This window comes from Triticum dicoccoides, chromosome 4A, assembly GCF_002162155.2.
Source record: "Triticum dicoccoides isolate Atlit2015 ecotype Zavitan chromosome 4A, WEW_v2.0, whole genome shotgun sequence".
NCBI lineage: Eukaryota > Viridiplantae > Streptophyta > Magnoliopsida > Poales > Poaceae > Triticum > Triticum dicoccoides.
Genome location: NC_041386.1, coordinates 542,832,922 through 542,854,412, shown reverse-complemented (window position 1 = coordinate 542,854,412; position 21,491 = coordinate 542,832,922). Strand labels below are relative to the sequence as shown.

At 48.6% G+C, this 21,491-nt stretch overlaps 1 protein-coding gene across 1 annotated transcript; it reads right to left on the bottom strand.

Annotated features, from left to right (window-relative positions):
• Window positions 1–7,812: 7,812 nt before the first annotated feature.
• Window positions 7,813–10,839, bottom strand: LOC119283624. The gene is made up of 8 exons (XM_037563090.1): window positions 10,393–10,839; window positions 10,185–10,235; window positions 9,705–9,875; window positions 9,499–9,618; window positions 8,886–8,956; window positions 8,744–8,799; window positions 8,567–8,670; window positions 7,813–8,452 (listed from the first exon to the last, which is right to left on the bottom strand). Exons 1-8 carry the CDS (start codon window positions 10,837–10,839, stop codon window positions 7,853–7,855), a joined length of 1,620 nt encoding a protein of 539 aa, XP_037418987.1. The 3' UTR covers window positions 7,813–7,852.
• Window positions 10,840–21,491: the final 10,652 nt, after the last annotated feature.

Here is a 21,491-nt window from a genome sequence, read left to right as displayed (position 1 = left end):
CGCCGCTGACGCCGACGCTTCGGAGGTGCTTCAGTAGGCTTGTCCTCAACCGGATCCTTCCCGCCGTCGTCGTCATCCTCTCTGGGTGTGTCCACCATGTACACGTCGTATGTGGAAGTGGTCGTCCAACATCCGGTGAACGGAGGGTTTTGGCCTCCGGCGTCGTCGTCCATGCCGTCGATGTCTTCGGAGGCGTAGTCCAGCATGTCGGTTAAATCTTTGACAGTGGCTATGAAGTGGGTGGTGGGTAGGACGTAAAATTCCCCGCCTTCAGCCCCTAGTCCGGGCTGGGCACAATTCGGAAGCGATTCCTCTGTAATGGCGAGGGACCGCATTAGGTCCAGAGCCTCATTTAGGAGTGAGGTTTGGACAGAGAAGCGAGGGTCCGCAGGGCTGACCGGGGTGAGAGCCTCCTGGCCACGCCCGCTCGACGTGGACCTCAAGAGTTCGGATTTAGAGTCCGAGGGAGAGTCCGGCACTTTAGTGACAAGGGGACCTCGGTTCGTCTTTGGGTTTGCCGATGACACCATCCCCTCCAGATCTTCGGTAGCAAGTTCCATAATTGCCAGGAATCCGGCGGGCTCTAGACTCCCGTCTTCGAACCCGGTAGTCTCCTCTGGATCTAAGGCCAGAGCAGCGGTCGGGGCCGCGAACCCTTCGAAGATCATGTCTCCTCGGATATCGGTGACGTAGTTTAGGTTCCCGAAACTGATCTGATGACCAGGGGCGTAGCTGTCGATCTGCTCAAGGTGGCCACTCGAGTTGGCACGCAATGTGAAGCCGCCGAATACAAAAACTTGGCCCGAGGGGAAAGTCTCCCCCGAAACAGCATCATTGTAGATGATCAAACGAGCCATCAAACCTTCTGTCGACAGCACAGAGGAACTCTCAATGAAAGCACCAATGTCAGTGTCAAAACCGGCAGATCTCGGGTAGGGGGTCCCGAACTGTGTGTCAGAGGATCGAAGGTAACAGGAGGTAGGGGACACGATGTTTACCCAGGTTCGGGCCCTCTTAATGGAGGTAATACCCTACTTCCTGCTTGATTGACTTTGATGAGTATAGGGGTTACAAGAGTTGATCTACCTCGAGATCGTAATGACTAAACCCTAGATGTCCTGCCTGTATGATTGTGATTGCCTCTACAGACTAAACCCTCTGGTTTATATAGACACTGGAGGGGCCTAGGGTTGTACAGAGTCGGTTTATAGAGAAAGGATTCTTCATATTCAAACGCCAAGCTTGCCATCCACGCAAAGGAGAGTCCCATCCGGACACGGGGGAAAGCCTTCTATCTTGTATCTTCACGGCCCACCAGTCCGGCCCAAGTCACATAGCCCGGACGCCCGTGGACCCCCTAATCCAGCACTCCCTCACTGGCCATGTAGCTGGTCCATCCGGATGTGGGTGCGACGACCTCGGGCATAGAAGTGCGGCATGGCGAGAAGGAGGGACGGTGCCCTCATCGTCGGGCCCACATACCCCAATTGAACGGCACCGAGCATAGTCACGCTACCGTACCGTCGATATCCATGACGAGGGCATGCGAGGCCGATTCATGGTACCAAGGAGTGCACACCGTCACGCCGAGGGCGACCACCACAGTGACGCGACCCGCTTCTCACCGTAGACCCGCCACCTTCTCGGAGTAGGGCGGCCACCGGAGGATTTATGCCACTGATTCTCAGGTTTGCCCTGCCTGCCTTGTTATATGTGCAAACACATATATCCTTTTTATGGAAGTAGATGCTCTATTCAAAAAATTGATAGTTTTAGCACTAGCCAGTTAGTTTAGAGGTTCAAATGCATTTAGTATTTCCAATCCTTATTTGTTGTGCCATTATATCTTTCTTAGTGTTGGACACGCAATTGGATTTTGTTATGACTCAAAATCAGTATTAACAACTCCAAGGACAGTATATATAGTGCAGATGCAGAAGGTGGCGAGGCTTCACCAGAAACATTGAAAAAGCTCACACACCTCACTCAAACTAATGTTTTCTTTAGCAAACAATGCTATTTATCTGAAAGAAAGTGAACAATCACTGAAATTAACCAATTCAGCGAAGAGCGAACTTAAAGAAAGTGAACAATCACTGAAATTAACCAATTCAGCAAAGAGCGAACTTAAAGAAAGTGAACAATCTACACTTACAAAACCTTATGTACTTTATTTGTCTTTTAGATTAAGCCCATACACTCTACGAAATTAGTTAAACATTGCACAATTCATCTCCATGTTCTGAACCATTGCTCCATGCATTTTTTCTTCAGTTGCCATTATCTTCACTCAATGTAGACTAAGCATATGTACCTTGTCCTGCTGTACGAAAACTGAGAACAGAGGCATGTAAAACAACTGAGAACAGAGGCAGCAATTTTTCTATATTGGTGAATCAAACCAGTTAAGCACTGGACAATGCATTTCTGAACCATTGCTACATGCATATTTTTACTCCTCTGAAATCACTTCCTCTGAAAACAAACAGTCAAGTACTATAGGGACCCTGATAAGGTTGTTTTAGATTCAGTTTACATCACACCCTGAAAGCTGGCATGGCGTTTGACTATATGGGCATTATTCTCCAGCAAAATACAATGCTCCCGTAATAGAAGGCTATAACTCAAGATTAATGTAAACAGGAACCCAAGCCTGAGTTCACCTAAACAACAGCTAAAATAATAGAAGACAATAAATCAGAACTTTCTAGTGGGTTTTAGGCAATCAAGTTCAGGTGTAAACGACAACCACATGCATGCAGCAACTAAAGCAAGATCATCATGTGAACAATGTAGACATAACTGATAATGCAGTTTTTAAATCGATCATCTAGCCTTCTTTTTAGGCATAAAATAGATGGGCTTGTCAATGTGAAATGCACATATGTGAAATCTGGACATTTGCTCTGTCTTTTGCTGTTCTGATGCATGCAAATTTGTTCAGCAGCATATATGTTATGCTTTGCTTTGCTGACATTCTATTTTGAACAGCGTTTTGCTGGAGTTACCAAGCGGAAAAGAGAACCAAAAACTACCGCATTGATATTTGTCTAGTTTTCCAAAAGAGAACCTGGGTATTGTCTAGCTTTATTTCCTTTCATACTTATCAGAGGTGAAAGGTTCTCAAATTGTAAATGTTTTCTGCATTCATTATGCCCGTACATTCCGGAAGCTTGCCATTTCCTTTCATTATGCTACTCGTGCTCTCGTCTGGCTATTGACAAGCTGGAGGTGGAGCAGCACCGATGGGTTCGCCTAGTGTCCGAAGGAGACCTTGAGCTTGCGCACTTGGCCGGCGAGAACGACCGCGATGCCGTGGAGGGCAGCACCACGGCAACGAGTACGACAGTACCGAGGCGACCGTGCAATCCTCAACCAGACCAAGGAGTACGTACTCGCATGAAACAGAGAGCCCGGCGATTTGACAGCCAACCAAATGCAGAGACAATTTACCTTGGAAGAATTATCCACGGGTGGCAGCTACCCAGGGATGAGGCGGGGATTATACCTGGCCATCCCTCGGGCCGGGCCGGGCCTAGCCAATCCCGACGCAAAAAACCCAGGCCCAAGCCTGGCCCGTATGTGTAAAAGCCGGCCGAGCCTCGGGCATCGGGCGGGGCCCCTTTGGTAAATCGCAAAAACCGACAGGCCCAGGCCCGGGGCGGGAGCAGCGTCAGGCCGGGTCGGGCTTTTTCAGGCCGAGCTGCCCATGGCCAGGTATAGCGGGGATCCTCGCGACTTTTCCCTATTCACCAAACAAGCCCTTATGGTTGCTAAGAATAAGCTATATAATTCCCTAATTGAGCTAATGCTCCCATAGACCCAGACTTATAGTCATTATCAAGATTAACCATGTATGTGTGCAACAGTCCCACCTTATATAGTGATACTTTTCATGCACATATGTATAAGCAAGGACATTGATGCTTAGTCAAAAGAAAGATGCAGAATATTCAATTTGAATAGACTAATAAGAGCATGTGGATTCAATGCTGCTCAGCAAAAATTACAACATGTTTCCCACAGCTTCTTGAAAGTGACATTACAACATGTTTGCTACAGGAAAAATTTGAATAGACTAATGATGGTTTCCCACAGCTTCTTGAAAGTGACATTACAACATGTTTGCTACAGGAAAAATTGCAGCAATCCTGACAATTTATCAAACAGATAGCATAATCACACAACTGTTGTTAAAATGGTAGTATGAAGGAAAACAGCAACATCCAGGGAAATAACATAATCAAGACTAGTAATAACCGGTTTCCTTAAAGAAGCAATGGCCAAAATATTCCCTCTTTACTATTTGTTGCCACAGCCACTTTTCATTTTCATTTTCATCACCAAGCAGAATACAACTTCTTGCAGATTCATTTAAGAAACAAAAAATCATGCTGGTCCGGGCACAAGCAGGACCTACAGATGCTCTGAATTTCTACCACATTAATGCACAAGTATACACCTACAGATCAATCCAATTTCTAGCACAGCAATGCACAAGTATACACCTACCTACTTCATCAAGCTATGTGTATTGTGTAATGCACCCCACTAAACATTGAATGCTCTTCCTCAGTGGTGCAAGTGGAAACTCGGACAGCATCTGGCTAACAGTTTCCCGTGGTGATCTTTATAGGCCAGGAGAAGGGCATCCGACTCCTCCAATTGTTCTCTCAGCCGAACCATAACCTGCGCACTCAAAACAGCATTCCAGCCAGACTGGTTGCCAGGGACAGACAAGCCCAATCGACGAGCAATGTCAGCCAAAGCATTTCCTTTTTCCCGAGACACCAGCAGACCAATATCATATAGTGAAGGGAATATGGAGCTCCGACACTGTAGGTACCCACACACTGTCAATGGTATACCTGTTTGGGTGCCTCTGCGCTGCACCATACGACAGAGGCTTGCAATGCATTCTGCTCCCTCATAGGTGGCCCATATTATTCTTTCACCATTAGTCAGGCTGCATCTGTGAAGGAGTTCAACAAATCTTGGAAAGTGAATGTACCGGGCGGCATCAGTGTTAATGCACTCAGATACGTGGAATCTCCACCACCTTCCCTTTGGAAGTTGCCCAGTGTAGCTGACAAGAGCTAGCGAGATTTCATAGTGTCCCACAGCAGTGAGTGCCTCAACCATGAGCTCAAAACAACCTTGCAAATGTTCATGGAAGAGCCTGTGACCTAGTGCTGGACTAAAGCAAACATCTACTCCCACAATATAGTAGTTGCTTTGCACTGCTTGTGCAATAACAGATGCTTCTCCATCAAAATTGTCACGCCAAACCTCGATTTCCAGAAGATTGGCATGTCCCATGGGGAGGGCTTTACTGATGATGTGATCGACATCATATAATCCACAGAGAACCCCCCTCAATGGTCGTATGCTGTCAATTCTGAGGCGCCTCCTCAGCTAAAAAAAACAGTCCAGTGTAAGGAGGGCATCCGATCCACTTGAGTGCCTGTTGCCGGTCCACTGCACGTTGATCTTATCTGCCAGCCAGTCAAGACTGCCTGCATCTTTACCAAATAGAATCCTCGACAATACCCGAACATCATAGAGTTGAGGTAGAGAGCAGGTATACCTCCTCATATGTTCAACCAGGGTAGCTGGCATGAAATTTCCGACCAGATTTAACAGAAAGGCGACATCATAATCTCCCTGGAAGAAAACCCAGGTCACCTCCCGGTCATAAAACCTATCAAACTCATTCAGTAACCAATCCGCTAGCTGTGCGGGAGGGACCCCACCAGTGTTGTGGGCGTCAAGATTATGTTTTTGATTGGTTAGAAACTTGATAGTGTCTTTGTTGTACGGCCGGCTATTGACATCAACTTGCAGATTTATCTCATTCACACGAACTGCTTCAGGGGGGGAGTCGGTATCAAGAGAAATGGCCAACCCTAGTTGAAGAACTGTTATGCCGCTGCTAGAAGGAGGGCGCGAGAGGGCCGGCCGGGGGCCTTTTTGCCCACGGCCGGGCAAGAGGGAAGGGATTTCCTTCTTAATTCTTGCTTGATTAGATTGATACATCTCCTCTCTTTATATAGAGAGGTTTACTTGACTCCCAAGCAAGGCTTACTTGACCCCTAAGCAAGCGACTCTTGTCTCTAATTAACCCTAAGACTAACGGGCCCATTAGGCCCATTACGTACTCTAACACTACACCCCACCTGGACATGCAGCTTGTCCTCAAGCTGCAGCCTAACCAACTTATAACCATGACTCGACGCAACCCAAACCTAACACCTAAAAACAAGCCTTTTACATCTCGGCTTGTTTTATTATTCTCAACCTGAAATGGACTGGGACGCTTTATTTTGGACCCTTTAACAAAAAGTGGACACCATCCGCACGTCGGACATGCACGTGTACAACCACCTGGATCCCATGGACACCATCTGGACAAAAGGAGTGCATGTGTAGGACCACCTGGAAGTGCTCGCAAGAGTGACCAGCAGAGGCGCCCTTGCGGCGCCCGGTGACGGAATGCAGTGGTGCTACGTGGTGCGCTGTTGTCGGTGACACCATGCCTTCTCCTGCCGGACAGCTGTTGGTCTGCACCGCACAGGGAAGAGTCGGGGGCTTGCGATGGAGAATGACGAGGAGGGGTGCGCCCCCCCAACCGCCAATGTCGCAGACTTCGAGGTCGCTGCCCGTGGGGAAAACAGCATGCCCGCTGCCCGTGGGGGAAACCGCATGCCCAAGATCCCCGGTGCAGCGGATGAGATCGAGGTCCTTTGCGCAGCGAAGGGCAACTTGGAGGAGCGGCAGCTGCAGACCACGCATCTCCCGCACACGCCAACGCGCTAGGAGGCCGCGCGCAGTAGCCTGCAGCCTCACCACCGCCGACACGTGGCGGGCAGCGATCCAAGACGGAAGCGGTGACGGCGACGGCGGGGACTGGACTTGGTGGAGCGGGACTCCCGCCGGCACGGTCGATGCGGGGCCGGAGCTAACCGGCGGTGGCTGCTGCAGTGGCTGCGGCGGTGGCGCACCGCGCAGCGGTAGCGGCTGCTGCGGCGGAGCGTCGGGCGCGGCAGAGGCCGGCAGGAGCGGCGGCTGCCAGTGCAGCCAGGGCTGGGCGGTGGTGGCGATGGATGGCAGCTGCAGTGGCCCGGCGAGCGCGGCGAAGGCCGCCTGGTGCGGCGGCTGCCACGGCAACCACGGCGGCACGGGGGCGGCGATGGGCGCTGGAGGCGCGGCAGGAGCCGGCCCCGGCCACTGCGGCCACTGCGGGGCGGCAGTGGGCGACAGCTGCAGCTGGGGCAGTAGCGTCCCAGCGAATGCCGAGGAGGCCCCTGGATGCGGCGAGTACCACGGCAGGGCCGGCAGCCCGGCGGTGGCGGTCAGCGGCAGGGGCGGCGGCGGCCCGTAGGGGCTGGCCAGGTACAGCCGGATCCCCTGGACGGCTGTGACAAGGTCATTGAGGACCCCGGTGATCTCCTCCGGGGTGTAGACGGCGGACGGTGGTGCGGTGGAGGGCGCCGACATCTGGGCGGTGGCTGCGTCGGAGGATGCGACCAGCGGCGCGGATGGGGAGGGCAGCGGCGCGGTGTAGTTGGCCAGCGGCGCGGTGGTGACGGTCAGCAGCGGAAGCGACGGGGTGGGAGGCGACGAAGACATGATCGGAACTGAGCTACCTGATACCAAATTGTTATGGCGCTGCTAGAAGGAGGGCGCGAGAGGGCCGGCCGGGGGCCTTTTTGCCCACGGCCGGGCAAGAGGGAAGGGATTTCCTTCTTAATTCTTGCTTGATTAGATTGATACATCTCCTCTCTTTATATAGAGAGGTTTACTTGACTCCCAAGCAAGGCTTACTTGACCCCTAAGCAAGCGACTCTTATCTCTAATTAACCCTAAGACTAACGGGCCCATTAGGCCCATTACGTACTCTAACAAGAACATTCCCTCCATTGACCAAATCGCAAACATTGCTATACCACTTAGTCATTGTTCCTGGGCGAACTTGGTTCCCTGCTGTACTCATAAATTCCATGTCCAGTGCAACTGTGACACTTCCCTGTTGCAGAAGTAGCCGAAGCCCCTCCAGCTCTTCCTCAGAATTTTCATGCCAGACTGTGCGGATTAGCATCGGGACAGCGCCTGCTGTGCCTGGCAGCGCCTGGCATGTGAGGCCTCGTGCCGCGCTGGGCAGCGATGCTGTCCCGACTTCCTCGTAGGACTGGCACTGGGAATCACTTGTTGTGCCGGGCACTGACAGTGTCTCAGAAGATGAACGGACTGGATAGATGATGTCATGATAATTCCCCGAGTATAATAACAAGATCACATGAACAGCAGGAACTCCCTGACCAGTGTAGATATCTTGAGCAGGTCCACCATTCAGATGCTTCACTCTCAGTGGTATCTCTAGGGCTGTTGCCAAAGCCATTACTGCAAGATGATCTGCCCACTCACCACATGGAATGACATTTTGAAAGCACCACTGCATGTAGAGGGGTAATCAGGTAAAATAGGTATCAAGTGCTAGGTGTCAAGTGTACAAGAAAATTTTGGTTGATGCAAGTGTAATCAAAGTGATGTTCGTAAGTACACTGACATCTTGCAGATTATAAGTTTCTCCCAGATCAGCTATTAAAGGCTCGAAGTAGTCACTGTGCGAGCATATCCAGACAGCTGCTACTAATCTGAGAAAAACAAAAACTAACAAACAAATTGTGTCAGAACCATCAAGAAGGATGAACTGAATGAAACAGTTCAAGACTGTTTCTCTCACTTGGTTGCATTATTGTGTCCGAGTTGAAGAACTCCAGAAGTTTATCGTCACAATAGCTAAAAAAGGATGTTAAACTAGTTAGACGGGATGCATTTGGACACAATATTTTGCTACAATCACAGAAATCAAACGTATCAAAAACCTGCTACTTGACGCTGAGGTATCCCTCTGTCTCTTCCATTTCATTACGTTTTTTATCAGCTTCTCAAATGCCTGAAAGAAGCAATGACTCAGATAAGTCACATTTGATAATCACTAACAGCTGGTAGTTTGCACCCACAAAGGAGTTCAGGTAGCAGTTACGATAATGCTTACAAGATATTATTAAACAATGAAGGATAAACAAATATGCACAAATACAACTAGGTTATCTTGCCTTGGAAGCTTCAGTTGTTGATCATCTACTACAGTAATACCATAATAATATGGTTTCACCATAAGAAACAGCACATGTGTGTCATACCAATATTTAATAATGCATATAATAATATTCTTCTAGATTATGTTGTCTCATTAGTGGCGTTGATCTGCATAAACATATTTTACAGTGCATTATGTACAATTGGTTGTTAAAGTACAAGGTTTAAGACTGATGGCACGCCAATAGTGTTTAGGTCCTGCAAACGGTAAAACAGAGATAGTGAGATGCAAGATCCAGCTTCAGTTAATCAAGTATAGTGCAACTTGAAGAGAATCATCCCTTACGAACATGTTTATCTGAGAGAAAAACAAATATGTAGAAGGCCGGAGCTTACTTTGCGGCTCACAGAAAATCTGGAGGTCCATGTCAGATGTGCATATCTACTAGCTACTCTTTCAATGACATCAAGGACACGGTCCTCCTCACATGTATCCTGCCTATCAAGAACTTGCTCCTGTTGTTCATTAGAATAAACAAAGACAATTCAGTAACTAAAGCACTAAATATCCATCATATGCTAAGTACAGGGAGGGCAATTACAAGGTAGGAAAATATGAAGCTCCTGTAGAAACAATCTCCATCTCCACGGACTGGCCTAAATTCTGAGTAGGCCTCCTGAAGGTTCATCACATTCAAATAACCCTGTCCTGACATAGACTGATCAACTGGATCACTGTAATAATGCTCAAGAGCTTCATTCATTGGAATCGTCTGCACCAGACACACAAACAAGGGAATCCATGTTACACTTATTAGAATATGGGAACGACGTAACTAAAATGTGACGGAAATTTGTGTTTGGTTCCAGTTTTCCTAATGCCATGTTATAAAAAAAAGTTCTAAACCAAGCGAGCAATAGACATTATCCCTTCATTGAATGGTATCACAAGGTGAACAGCATTACAGGGCGGGTTCAGGATTCATCACAATCCAGAGTAACACAGAATTTAGAATGTAAGCCGTTAACATCAAGCATCTACACTACAACATTTAACATTATCAGACGCTAAAGAATCAAACCTGCCAATTCACATATGCACCAGTTATCCTCCTTTCTTTTCTTCCAAAACTCTGTTCCACAAGAAAATGGTTAAGGTCAGTTATATCTTCAGAACTACAAGGAAACCCCGATCTGAAAAGAAGTCCAACTTCCGTAGACAAAGAAAACAAGAACGATCGAAAATACGAATGACCAATCCAGGAAGAACAAGACAGAACATGTTATCACCTGCTTCTCTGTATCCTCCCATCGACTAACTGCGTTCCTGGAGACAGATGAGTCGACCTCGGCCCCGCAGGAAGAACTGCTGCCAGAGCTCGAACAGGGGTGTGGCGGGGAGTAAATTGCGAGATTCTTGCCCTTTTGGTACGCCGCCGCCGCCGCCGCGGAGCTCGGCCCGCCCGTGCCACCGCTGCTTCCGTCTCCGTCTCCGGGCTTCTCGCGGATTTGCAGCAGGGTGGTGCAACTTCCGACGCGCAGGGTAGCGGGAGGTGGCCGAGAGGAGAGCTCATCCTCTCCGGCATCGGCTGCCGCGGCGCGGGGCGCCCCACTGGCGGAGGGCGAGGAGCAGGACGCAGTGCGCGGCTCCCCATTGACGGAGGGTGAGGAGGACGCGGCGGCGCTGGACTCAACCGGTTCTTGGTTTAGGTTGTCCTTGTCCGGTTCGGCCGCCATGGCGGGCGGGAAGGGGGAATTCGCGGAAGGACCGGTTCGCAAGAATTCAGCGGAGGAGAACGGGTTCGCAAGAGTTAAATACACAATGTGGTACTTGCTTGCTCGGGAAACTTATATTTAGTCCTCGTACTCACGGAGCGAGGCCTACTCAGAATTTAGGCCTATCCGTGGGGATGAGGAATGATGCGTGTTGCTCCGTGTCATAATATAAGATTTTTTTTGATACTTTCTCTGTATCATAATAATTCAAATAATGCCTTATATTATGTTACAGGGGTACGTAGTATTTTCCAACCTTGTACGTTTGTGTGTGTGTGCGCGCGCGCGCGCAAAAAAAGAACACTCATTTTTCTAGCAATCACACAACGGTGCCAATGTGGACGACATTGTGAACTTGGGTACGCGCATGAAACCAGCTAGGCAAAAGAGTTTACTCCCTTCATCTAGATATGTGCCTAATATGTATTTTGTGGTTTACTTTGATCATTGATAGGATCAACAATATGCACATGATTCGCTTGATTACTTCTATCTGTTGTCGGTGTTTTTTGCTTGCCATCATGACCATTGAGTCTCACGCATTGAGCTCTAGCGGCAAGAAACTATTGTGTGCGAGTATGAAGGTGCCCATCGTGGATGTAAACGGGTATCGACGTTTCTACAAAGCCCTAAACACACAGTGAATTCAAATGAGTTGGTAGTTCTGTCTTCCCATTCTATCTTTATTTTCTCCCGATTTAATCCAGTATTAATCCTTTTTTATGTATTGTGTTATGTAAAAGGGATAAGTATATTTTTTGTCCCTTAATTTTTCTGAAAGTACAGAAATGGTTCCTTAACTCCAAAACCAGCAAACTGTAGTCCCTTAATTTTTAAAACCGGATAAGTTAAGTCCCTCATACCACTTTGGCTGATTTTTTTTTTGCTGACATGGACTGGTTTTTGTTTGGAACAGTGGGACCAGCCTGTTAGTGGTCGAAACTTGAACAGAGTGTGGTCTAAAAAATAAAAGACGTGCAAAAAGTATATCATCCGTCGACTGACTCGAACGGGACACCTCGTGCTAAGTGCAAGCACAGGCTAGCCACCCAGCGAGTAAGCATTTTTGTGATGCGGACAAATACACTGTATTTCATATTTATCAAAACGCACCTGACATGATAAATGGATAGAAATAGAATTCAGCTTCATTATTTCATATATCCTTATACTGAGAGATACTTTTTTTTCTTATACTCGAACATGGAATGCTGGTGCAGACGAGTACAGCGAGCATGCTTAATATCTGCAAAACTACAAAAGATTTTATACTTGTCTGTGTAATACTACATAGTATCCGTGGTGTGGTGGTTACCTACTGATCTAGCTTGTTTTCGGTATTAAATTCAAAACCTGTGCAAATGCATTTTATTTTAAGCTATTATTCTTTCTTCCTAAGGCTGACATGTGGGGCCCTGCAGATCTGTACACGCTGATGTGACTGCCCAGCCTGCACAATGCATCTAGTTTTAGTCAAAACCACTCCCCGCCTGAAAAAAAACAGTCAAAGCGGTATGAGGGACTAAACTTATCCGGTTTGAATAGTTGAGGGTAGGGATGAAAAGGAGCGGAAACAGACAGAATTGTATGCTATCATATTTGTTTTCACATTTTTTTGCAGAAGCGGAAACGAATACAGAAACCCCGAAAATGAATACGGAAAAAGATACTACCGAAAACGGACACAGAGCAAATACAAAGCGGATACGGAAACAGAATAGGCATTGATCGGAACTTAAAAAACCCTTGAATCATGGAGAAATACACACAAAACAAACAAATTTAATGAGTATTGTTAACATGGCTACAAAATAATATCATTATGTTAGCAACTTAGCGTAGTATTGTAGTAGTACCGAACAATTGCGTATAGGGTCAAGCTGAGTATATGTGTGGTAGTAGAAGTTGGGCTTCAAATTCATTGTACTAATTGTTTCATTGTGTTTTCTTTAGTGGTTGGGCTACAAAGCAGTTTTAGGTCTATAGTAAAAACAGAAATTTCATATTCACAAAAACGGAAAGTTCCGTTTCCATGCATGTTCCACCGAAAAACATCGTTCCATTTTTGTTTTTGTTTTTGCATAAAAAATTCCATTTCCACTTCCGTTTTACAAATTTTCGTTTCCGTTTTCATTTTTCCTCCGGAAAAACGGAAAGTTTCCACTCCATTTTCATCCCTAGTTGAGGGACCAAATTTTGCTGATTTTATAGTTGAGGGACCATTTCTATACTTTTGAAAGAGTTGAGGGATGAAAAATATACTTCTCCCTATGTAAAATGATAACGTTGGTTTTTATAACTAGATGGAAATGTATGAAGATTATCCGTTGGACTATGGCATAGTGCATTCTTGGAATGTAGATTTGCAACCCAATCCAACGTGTGCAGACGAAGCTAATGCACGGGGGGTAGAGAAAATGAAGCTAACCAAAAATGCAAGAGATATCGATGTTGATGGTAGCTATGTTCAATGATGGCAATGGAATATTACGTGTAATAAAGTTATCTTGTCTATTGTTAGGACGTGTGCTTATAGTCCTCATCAATGTTGTTGTTAGCCATCTGTATAATTACCTGCAAAAGGAAATCCATTTATATAATTGTATATGAGTCTAGAAGCGGAATATGCAATTATATAATATTAGGGCATCTTCAACACGGACCCTCAAACCTTTCGCATGTGTTCGGACCGAGCGGTGCGGACCCCGCAACCCATCCAACGGAGTCTCGCATCCGTCCGCGAACCAGTTCGGACTTTCGTTTTACCGCAAGCCAGAACCAAACCAGGGGGCTTTGCATGCGGAAGTCCTGACACCAACCACGTAGGACTCCGACACCCCCGAGCCACCTAAAACAGAAATGGAGCCCACACTTTGGAGTTGGCCACACTGTTTCCGCGACAAAATTACTATTTCTCAACCCTCTCAACTTCCATCTTGCCACTCTCCACCTCAATTCCCACCCTTCTTGCCGCCACCGGCGCATGGAGGACCCGTAAAAAAAGTTGTCGAAGACGGTGATGTGGGACCTGAAGAAGGCGGTTGCCCGCAAGATCAACTCAGCAACATGGCAAGATCGTCGGCTTAGACAAAAGGCAAAGGCGATGGAGGTCAAGAAGCAGAAGGCCGTATGAGGTGATGGTCGTGGCAGGGGACATGCAGGGGTTGGTCGTGGTGCAGGGCAGGGCTAGGGATGTAGGCTCCGCCGCCATCACCGTTTGTGTAGACGCCGCCTTGGCCGAAGCAATACAAGCCTCCCTACGTCTACGCCGCACAACAACTCGGTAGGTAGTCCTCGGCATCTTCCATCAGGCACATGCCTTACTGCGATGACGTCAACGCAACACCACTAGTTTTCTCAAAGTCTGCATCGCCGCGGCTAGTCCGGTCGCAGAAGACGGGTGTGGAGCAACTCGGTGCTCGCACGCAGTTCGCCGGTATGCCTCAAGTGGGCGAGCCGGCGTACGACGACACGGACAAGCAGATGTTTGACATGATCCTTGACGGAGGCAGAGGCTACTACGAGGACGAGCGGGTGGATGATTACGCAGTCGGGCACGTACATCCAGCGGGTGGCCAATTTAAGGCCTCCTTTGGTTCAAAAGATAGAAATATCACATGAATAGTAAAAGTCGTAGAAAATGAGATGACATGTATATTAAATTCCTATAAAAAAAAGAGATGATATCTGGTTCATATGACATGATTTTTTTCATCGGGGTTGAGCTAATGTTGTGTCCTTTCAAATGTGAACAATACAAACCAACGTACATAGAATAAGACATCATTTCCGCGAAAAATGAAGGGCTCTAATGAAAAAATTTCTACAGGAATTCTATCTTACGTAATTCCTATAAAAATATGTAAACCAAAAGGATGCCTAAGTTACTGTTTCTTAGGACAGTCTAGTATGCAAGAGTATAAAAGTAAAAGTGAAAGCCAAATTTGCATGAAAGTAAAGTGTTAAGGATAGAGATAACAAACACAAGGATTTATCTTGAGGTTCAGATTGTTAGAGGGGTCCTACTCCTCGTCAATGGAGGTTCGAACATGGTTGCATAACACACTAAGTGCTTGATCTTGATTACATATGTTGCCACAAAGTCATGTGCACAATCTAGGGACACAAAGTCATACAGACATCTATCACATCACGGCTTTGAAACACGAAAGGTGTTTCACATTGATTAGATCACATGAAGTAGACGATCTTCAGGGCATTACGAACTTCCTGGCTCCTCCACAACTTGAATGCATCCAAGTACCTAGCCGGTCTACGAGGTGTAAACCCTCCAAAAGTTTTGAGAACTTAAGTTGTTCGGTAAAAATATTCTTTCTTGTGCCCAACGAGCAATCTCCTTTTCTTTTAGAGAAAAGGCCAAGGCCCGACTTTATAGATAAAGCCACACGGCAGCGTCACGAATACCCAATGCTCACACGAACACAGAGCCACAGAGAAAGGTAAATAGACCCAAAGTAGTAGCGATACAGGCAGCTGCCAAACACCGCACGCAGGCCGGGGAGAGAAGAAGACCTAATCCCGCAAACTACAGCACCAAAATTATACACCATGATTCGTCCCGGAGATCTGAGAGGCTGAAGCCCGAATTTTGGCGATGAGCAGGTCCAGGGCGTCCCGATCTGGCTCCTTAGTCAATGATCTCCACTGCTGCAAGAATATACATGATTTGAAAAGAACATCAGCAGGCTTAGATGGGAAGGTAAGCTCAATAGTAAATTTGTTTCTAATGGTCCATAGTGCCCAACATAAGGCTCCCAAGCCAACCCAGAATACCCTCCTGGTGACCCCTACCAGAGATTTGGCTAGGGTTCTAATATCTGAGAAAGAGGAGGGATTCCAGGAGACCCGAAGCCAGGATCTGACACAAGCCCAAACTAATTTGGCGAGAACACAGTTGAAAAAGATGTGATTAGAGTTTTCCAAAGCCCCACACAAGTTACAGAATTCCGAGCCCAGCCCGTTGCGTTTTTTGATCTGATCAGCAGAAGGGAGGCGACCACGGAAGGCTTGCCAGAGGAAAATCTTAATCTTAGGAGGGACCTTAGATTTCCAAACACAAGAGAATCTACCCGAAGTAGTACCACCAATCAGTCTAGAGTACAACGATTTGACCGAGAATATACTAGAGGCCGTAAGCGGCAAAACCACCGAGTCGGCCTCCTCCGAGAGCACAGGGAAGAGGGCAGAAAGACTTTGCCATTCCTCCAACTCTTCAGAAGACAGGGCCCGACGAAAAGCCAAGTCCCAATTATTAGCAGCCACCTCCACGATGGAGATTTGCGGATTGGGGCAATAAGAGAACAGAACCGGAAAGCTAACAGCCAGGGGAGCATCCCCAGACCACCAATCTAACCAAAAACGAACAGCGGGCCCATTACCCACACAAAACTTAACGTGCTCCAAAAAAATCGGCCGAACTTTAACAAGGGCTTTCCAAAACTGCGAACCGCGCCGCGCGGGGGCAAACATAGGGTTGGAGTTAGGATAATATTTAGCCTCAAGAATCGAAGACCACAGCACATCGGCCCCAACCGTCATAATTTTCCACCACCACTTAACGAGCAGACAAATATTCATCACCCGAGTATTAATAATGCCTAACCCCCCAAGATTTTTAGGCTTGCACATAAACTGCCACTTGACCAACCTATACTTTCTTTTGTTATCAGCAGAATTCCAATAAAAGCCACCCCTATGTTTGTCGAAGCCAGCATGCACTCCATCCGTGAGACGATAAAAACCCATAAGGAACATCGGGAGAGAGGATAAGCAAGAGTTGATTAGAGCCACTTTGCCAGCATTGGTATTATACCTACCCCTCCAAGGGAGCACCCTATTCCCCACTTTAGCAACCACCGGAGCGAAGTCTTTCGCGTGAAGCAGACCAGGAGAGATAGGCAGACCTAAATATTTGAAAGGAAAGGAACCTAAAGAGCAGTTGAGGAGCCTGGCCACCCGCAAGGCCTCCGCCCGGTCAACCCCCGTCACCATAACCTCACTCTTGGCGAAATTGATCTTAAGACCAGAAACAGCTTCGAAACACAACAGAATAAATTTCAGATTGGCAATACAGGCATTGTCCAACTCTACCAGGATGATTGTATCATCCGCATATTGTAGATGAGAGACCCCTTCCGGAAGTAGGTGAGAAACCACAGGGATAATATGACCACATCGAGCCGCTTTGGATAGCATACAAGAGAAGGCGTCAGCCACAAAGTTGAAAAGAACAGGGGAGGTCGGATCCCCTTGGCGGAGGCCCCTCCCATTCGCAAAGAAGTTGCTAATAGCACCATTTACAGCAACTGCAGTGTGGCCACCCGAGACCAACTGCATGATACGGTGAACATAAGCACCGTCGAACCCTTTGGCAAGAAGAATCTGCCTGAGAAAAGGCCAGCTAACCGAGTCATACGCTTTTTTGAAGTCAAGCTTTAGGATAATGGCTTTGGATTTCCGCACATGAAGGTCATGAACAATCTCATGAAGGGAAAGAATACCATCTAAAATAAAACGCCCTTTGATAAAAGCAGACTGGAAGGGGACTAATAACTCTGTGAGCTACCGGAGATAACCGGTTCGCAAAGCCTTTGGAAGGGAACTTGGCAAAGTTGTTAATCAACGCTATAGGCCGGAATTGGGAAATGACATCAGCACCCTTTACCTTAGGGATCAGGGATATAACAGCGTAGTTCAGGCGAGAGATGTCGACAGTACCAAGACAAAAACCCTGAATAACGTTACACACCAACTGTTTCAACTGGGCCAAAATTTCCGAAAGAAAGGGATGGAGAAGCCATCAGGCCCGGAAGCAGCACTAAGATTGGCAGAATTAACCACATCCCAGATTTCCTGATCGGAGAGCGGAATCATCAAGGATGCATTCTCCTCAGGAGAAATTTTAAAACTAGAACTCCAGAGGTGGGGGGAGATGGACAGGCCCGATGGAGGTTTAGCTCTTAACAGAGACGAAAAGAAGTCCACAACGTGAGCCATAATCACGGATTGATCAGAAGAGCGCATACCATTAATCAACAGGCTATTAATCTCGCAACGCCTACGCCTACCGTTTGCGATTGCAAAGAAGTAAGCAGTAGGAGCGTCCCCTTTGAGAGTCCAATTAAGGGTGCCCCTCTGGCGCCAATAGATCTCAGCCTGATGGTGCAGCTGCAGAAGAGCAACCTCCAGATTATAACGAACAGCCCAACCATCCTTAGAGAGCCCAATAGAGTCAGCAGTACGGTCCAGCTCCAGGATCTGATTTTCAAGGAAGGCTTTGGTGCGGCGATCCTCCGCCGCACGATTACGCGACCAGCCTCTAAGAAATTTCCGTAAGGCATAAGCACATGACTGCCAATCATCCAGAGGGCCAAAAGAGCGGGAGTTGTGAGAAAGGGATTGGGAGATCTTCGCCGCAACCATGTCAACAAAGCCCTCAACAGACAGCCAAGAAGCATCAAACTGAAATCTAGCCGGAGGTCTATTGCGAATGGAACCATCATCAAGAATCAAGGGGGTGTGGTCTGACCCTACGATGCACTTAGCGAAAAGAGAGGACCTAGGAAACAAGGCATCCCAACTGGGACACAGGAAGACACGATCAAGCACGGATCTGATAGGGTTCACCTGATGATTAGACCAAGTAAAGTGGGCTCCCCCCCGAGGAAGCTCCCGAATAGCGTTGGCACTAATAAAGTCGTTAAAAGCATTGGCTAAAGACCAGGAAAAATTATCATTATTCTTGTCAAGAGGGCACCGCAGAAGATTAAAGTCTCCCCCAATAACCATCGAAAGAGTACAGGACTCAATCTTCATCAAAAGTTCATCAAGGAAAAGATGTGAAAAGGAGTGATCTGCGGGCCCATAAACAACTATAAATTCACAGAGGGTATTCATAGATCTGTGCGAGAGAACCACACTAGCCCAATAAAACCCATGATCAAAAGCAACAAAGTCAAAAATGTCCTTATTAGAACCGATCAGAATCCCTCCAGAGTGGCCCGAAGCCGGTACAGATTGCCAATGAAATCTATCCATACCCACGATAGCAGAAAGCTCACTGGGGGAAAAGGAATCCTTAAAAGTTTCAACCAGCCCCACAAAGTCAATAGAATTAGAACGGACCAAATCTTTCAGTTGGTCACGGCGCCCCCTAGCACCGAACCCTCTAATATTCCAGAATAAGGCCCTCATTTATACGAAAGGTTCTTGATACGGAGGCTCGACCTGCTGGGGGCCACACAGGGTTTAGATCGTTTATTAGTGTCCCTCTTAGCAAGGCAGGATGAGGGCTGGCCACTACCAGCACCCGAAGCCTCCCCCACACCACAACCAACATCTGCGACCCGCGAGGCAACGGCCTCTTTGGCTTTCGCAATGGCCGCTTGGGCCAATTCATTAGCCCGAATAATAGCAAGAAGCGAACTGGGAGAGCCAACAGAAGTGTCAACCACCAAACCCACATCCGACATAATATTTAAAAGATGATCATCAGACATCGAAGGTAAAACCACCCGAACCGGAGAAACAGCGACAGATGGGGATGGGGAGGTACCTAGGGGAGGGAGGTCCTTCGCCGCTGCCCTCTTCTCCGCCTTTTCCAGAATAGAGCCACCAGAATGGGACACCCGCCTACCTTTGCGGGCCGTGGACACCGGGGAGCGGATAGCAGGCGACCGCGCAGCAGGAGAGCCAGCGTGGGGGCCCGAGCGGGACATGGAGCCCAGATCATGATCAAGACGCCGGCAGATCCCCGTCATGGATTGCTTCGAGCCCGAAGAGGTCTGGCTCTTAGCCGAGTACTTGCAAACTGAGGATTTCTTCTTCGAGGGGTGTTGGGATTCCACCATGTCTCGAGCAGGAGAGCCAGGGAGATCTTCAATACCCGAACGAGTGGGGGAGATAGGGCGGGCCGAAAGGTTGGAGCATGCAGCAGACACAGGAGTAGCCGAGCAGGGCGGAGCCTTAGGCAGATCAGCAGCAGCAGAGGGGGCCATCTGGGCAGAAGGGGGAATCACTACATATTCACGAGGAGCATCACCAACAGGCGCTTGAGAGTGAAATAGCTCACGTTCTGAGTCTGCCAAGCCGTCCCATTCAGATTGAGTGAAGCGGAGATTAGACCCAAAACTTTGATTGGGGCCACCAAAAGAACCATCCCCATCCTTGTCATGTTTATCCGAAGGATTAGCAGGAGTAGGGGGGGAGGTGGAGCATGGGAAGCCGCCGCCGCCCCCTCCACCCGCACCCGCAACCTGATGCCATTGGGAGAGGGATAGACATCAATGAAGCCATGCACCCGATCAGGAACAACACATCAGACCTTCATCCGAGCAGGACCAACCTTGTTCAAAGACTCCTCATCCACCTCAATGGGTTTCCCAATCAAAACCCCAAAGGACATGAGGAAAGCAGACAAGCGCAGACTAGCAGGTAAATCATCAATCAACACCCACACTTGAGACAGAGGACCAACTGCATTGCCGTTGGATGCAGCCGCTTTGACAGAAACCACCAGTTGATTAAGAGGTAAGGTGAAGCTGGTGCAGGAAGCGATCATTCGCAGGCAATCTTTGGAGGGGAACACCACAGAGAAGTCAAAATCTGACAGCTGCACAACTTGCCAGTCCCAACCAGCCACATCCCAGATGCGAAGCCCTTCCAGCAGAGTTTGGGGGGAGATCTTTTGGTCTGTGACAGAGACAATAGCCGCGTTGGACAGCGTAGGAGCCACCTCCCGAACAGGCAGGTCACCATCGAAGGCGAAGAAGGAGCAGCCAGGAAGACCCAGACCAAACTGGATGACCGCGGAAGGTTTCTGCCTATCCATGCAATTAACCGTGAGGTGACCATCAGAGCGACAAATCAAGCAGAATGGTGGATTGGTGCATCGAGACTGAAAGTGGCCCGGTCTGTGGCAAGCGAAGCAAGTAAGCGCTGAGGGGTTGCTGTGTGAGGAGGAGGAGGGGCGGGATTGTTGCTGCGACGGGGGAGGAGGAAGGATCCCATCCCCAGGAGCCGGACCAGGCGGCCGACGCGCCGGTCCCGTGAAGGATCGAGGCGGCGGACGAAAGCCAGGTCCGGCCCCAAAAGAGCGAGGAGGAGGGGGAAGTAGGGGCCGGGACGGAGCCGACGGGCCACGCCCAACACCCGGAGCCGGGAGGGAAGCCGAGGACGAAGACACCCCACCGCCAGAAGCCACCGCCGCCTCCCACGAATCCAACACCGGGGAAGGAGAGGGACCAGACCCAGAGCCCTGCAGGCCAGATCCAGTCACCCCCTCCTTCACCGGGTGCTGCTCCCGCTCCGGACCCGACGCCCAGGCCTCGCGGGCACGAGCCGCCTGCTCGCGTGCCGCATGCTCCGACTCCAGCCTGGAGCGTAGCGAGGCCTCAAGCTCCAAATCCAACGCGGAGGCGGGGGAGTCCTCGCGGCGCCGCTTGCTACCAGAAAGCGCCTCGCAAGAGGAACCCCTAGACTTGTCCATGGAGATCACTGCAACAAAAGGAAGAAAGAGGGGTGGAGGTGGGGGGGGGGATCTGATGATGCGACGGATGGGAAGACGATAGCGGCGCAAGTCGGCGGCAGAAGCA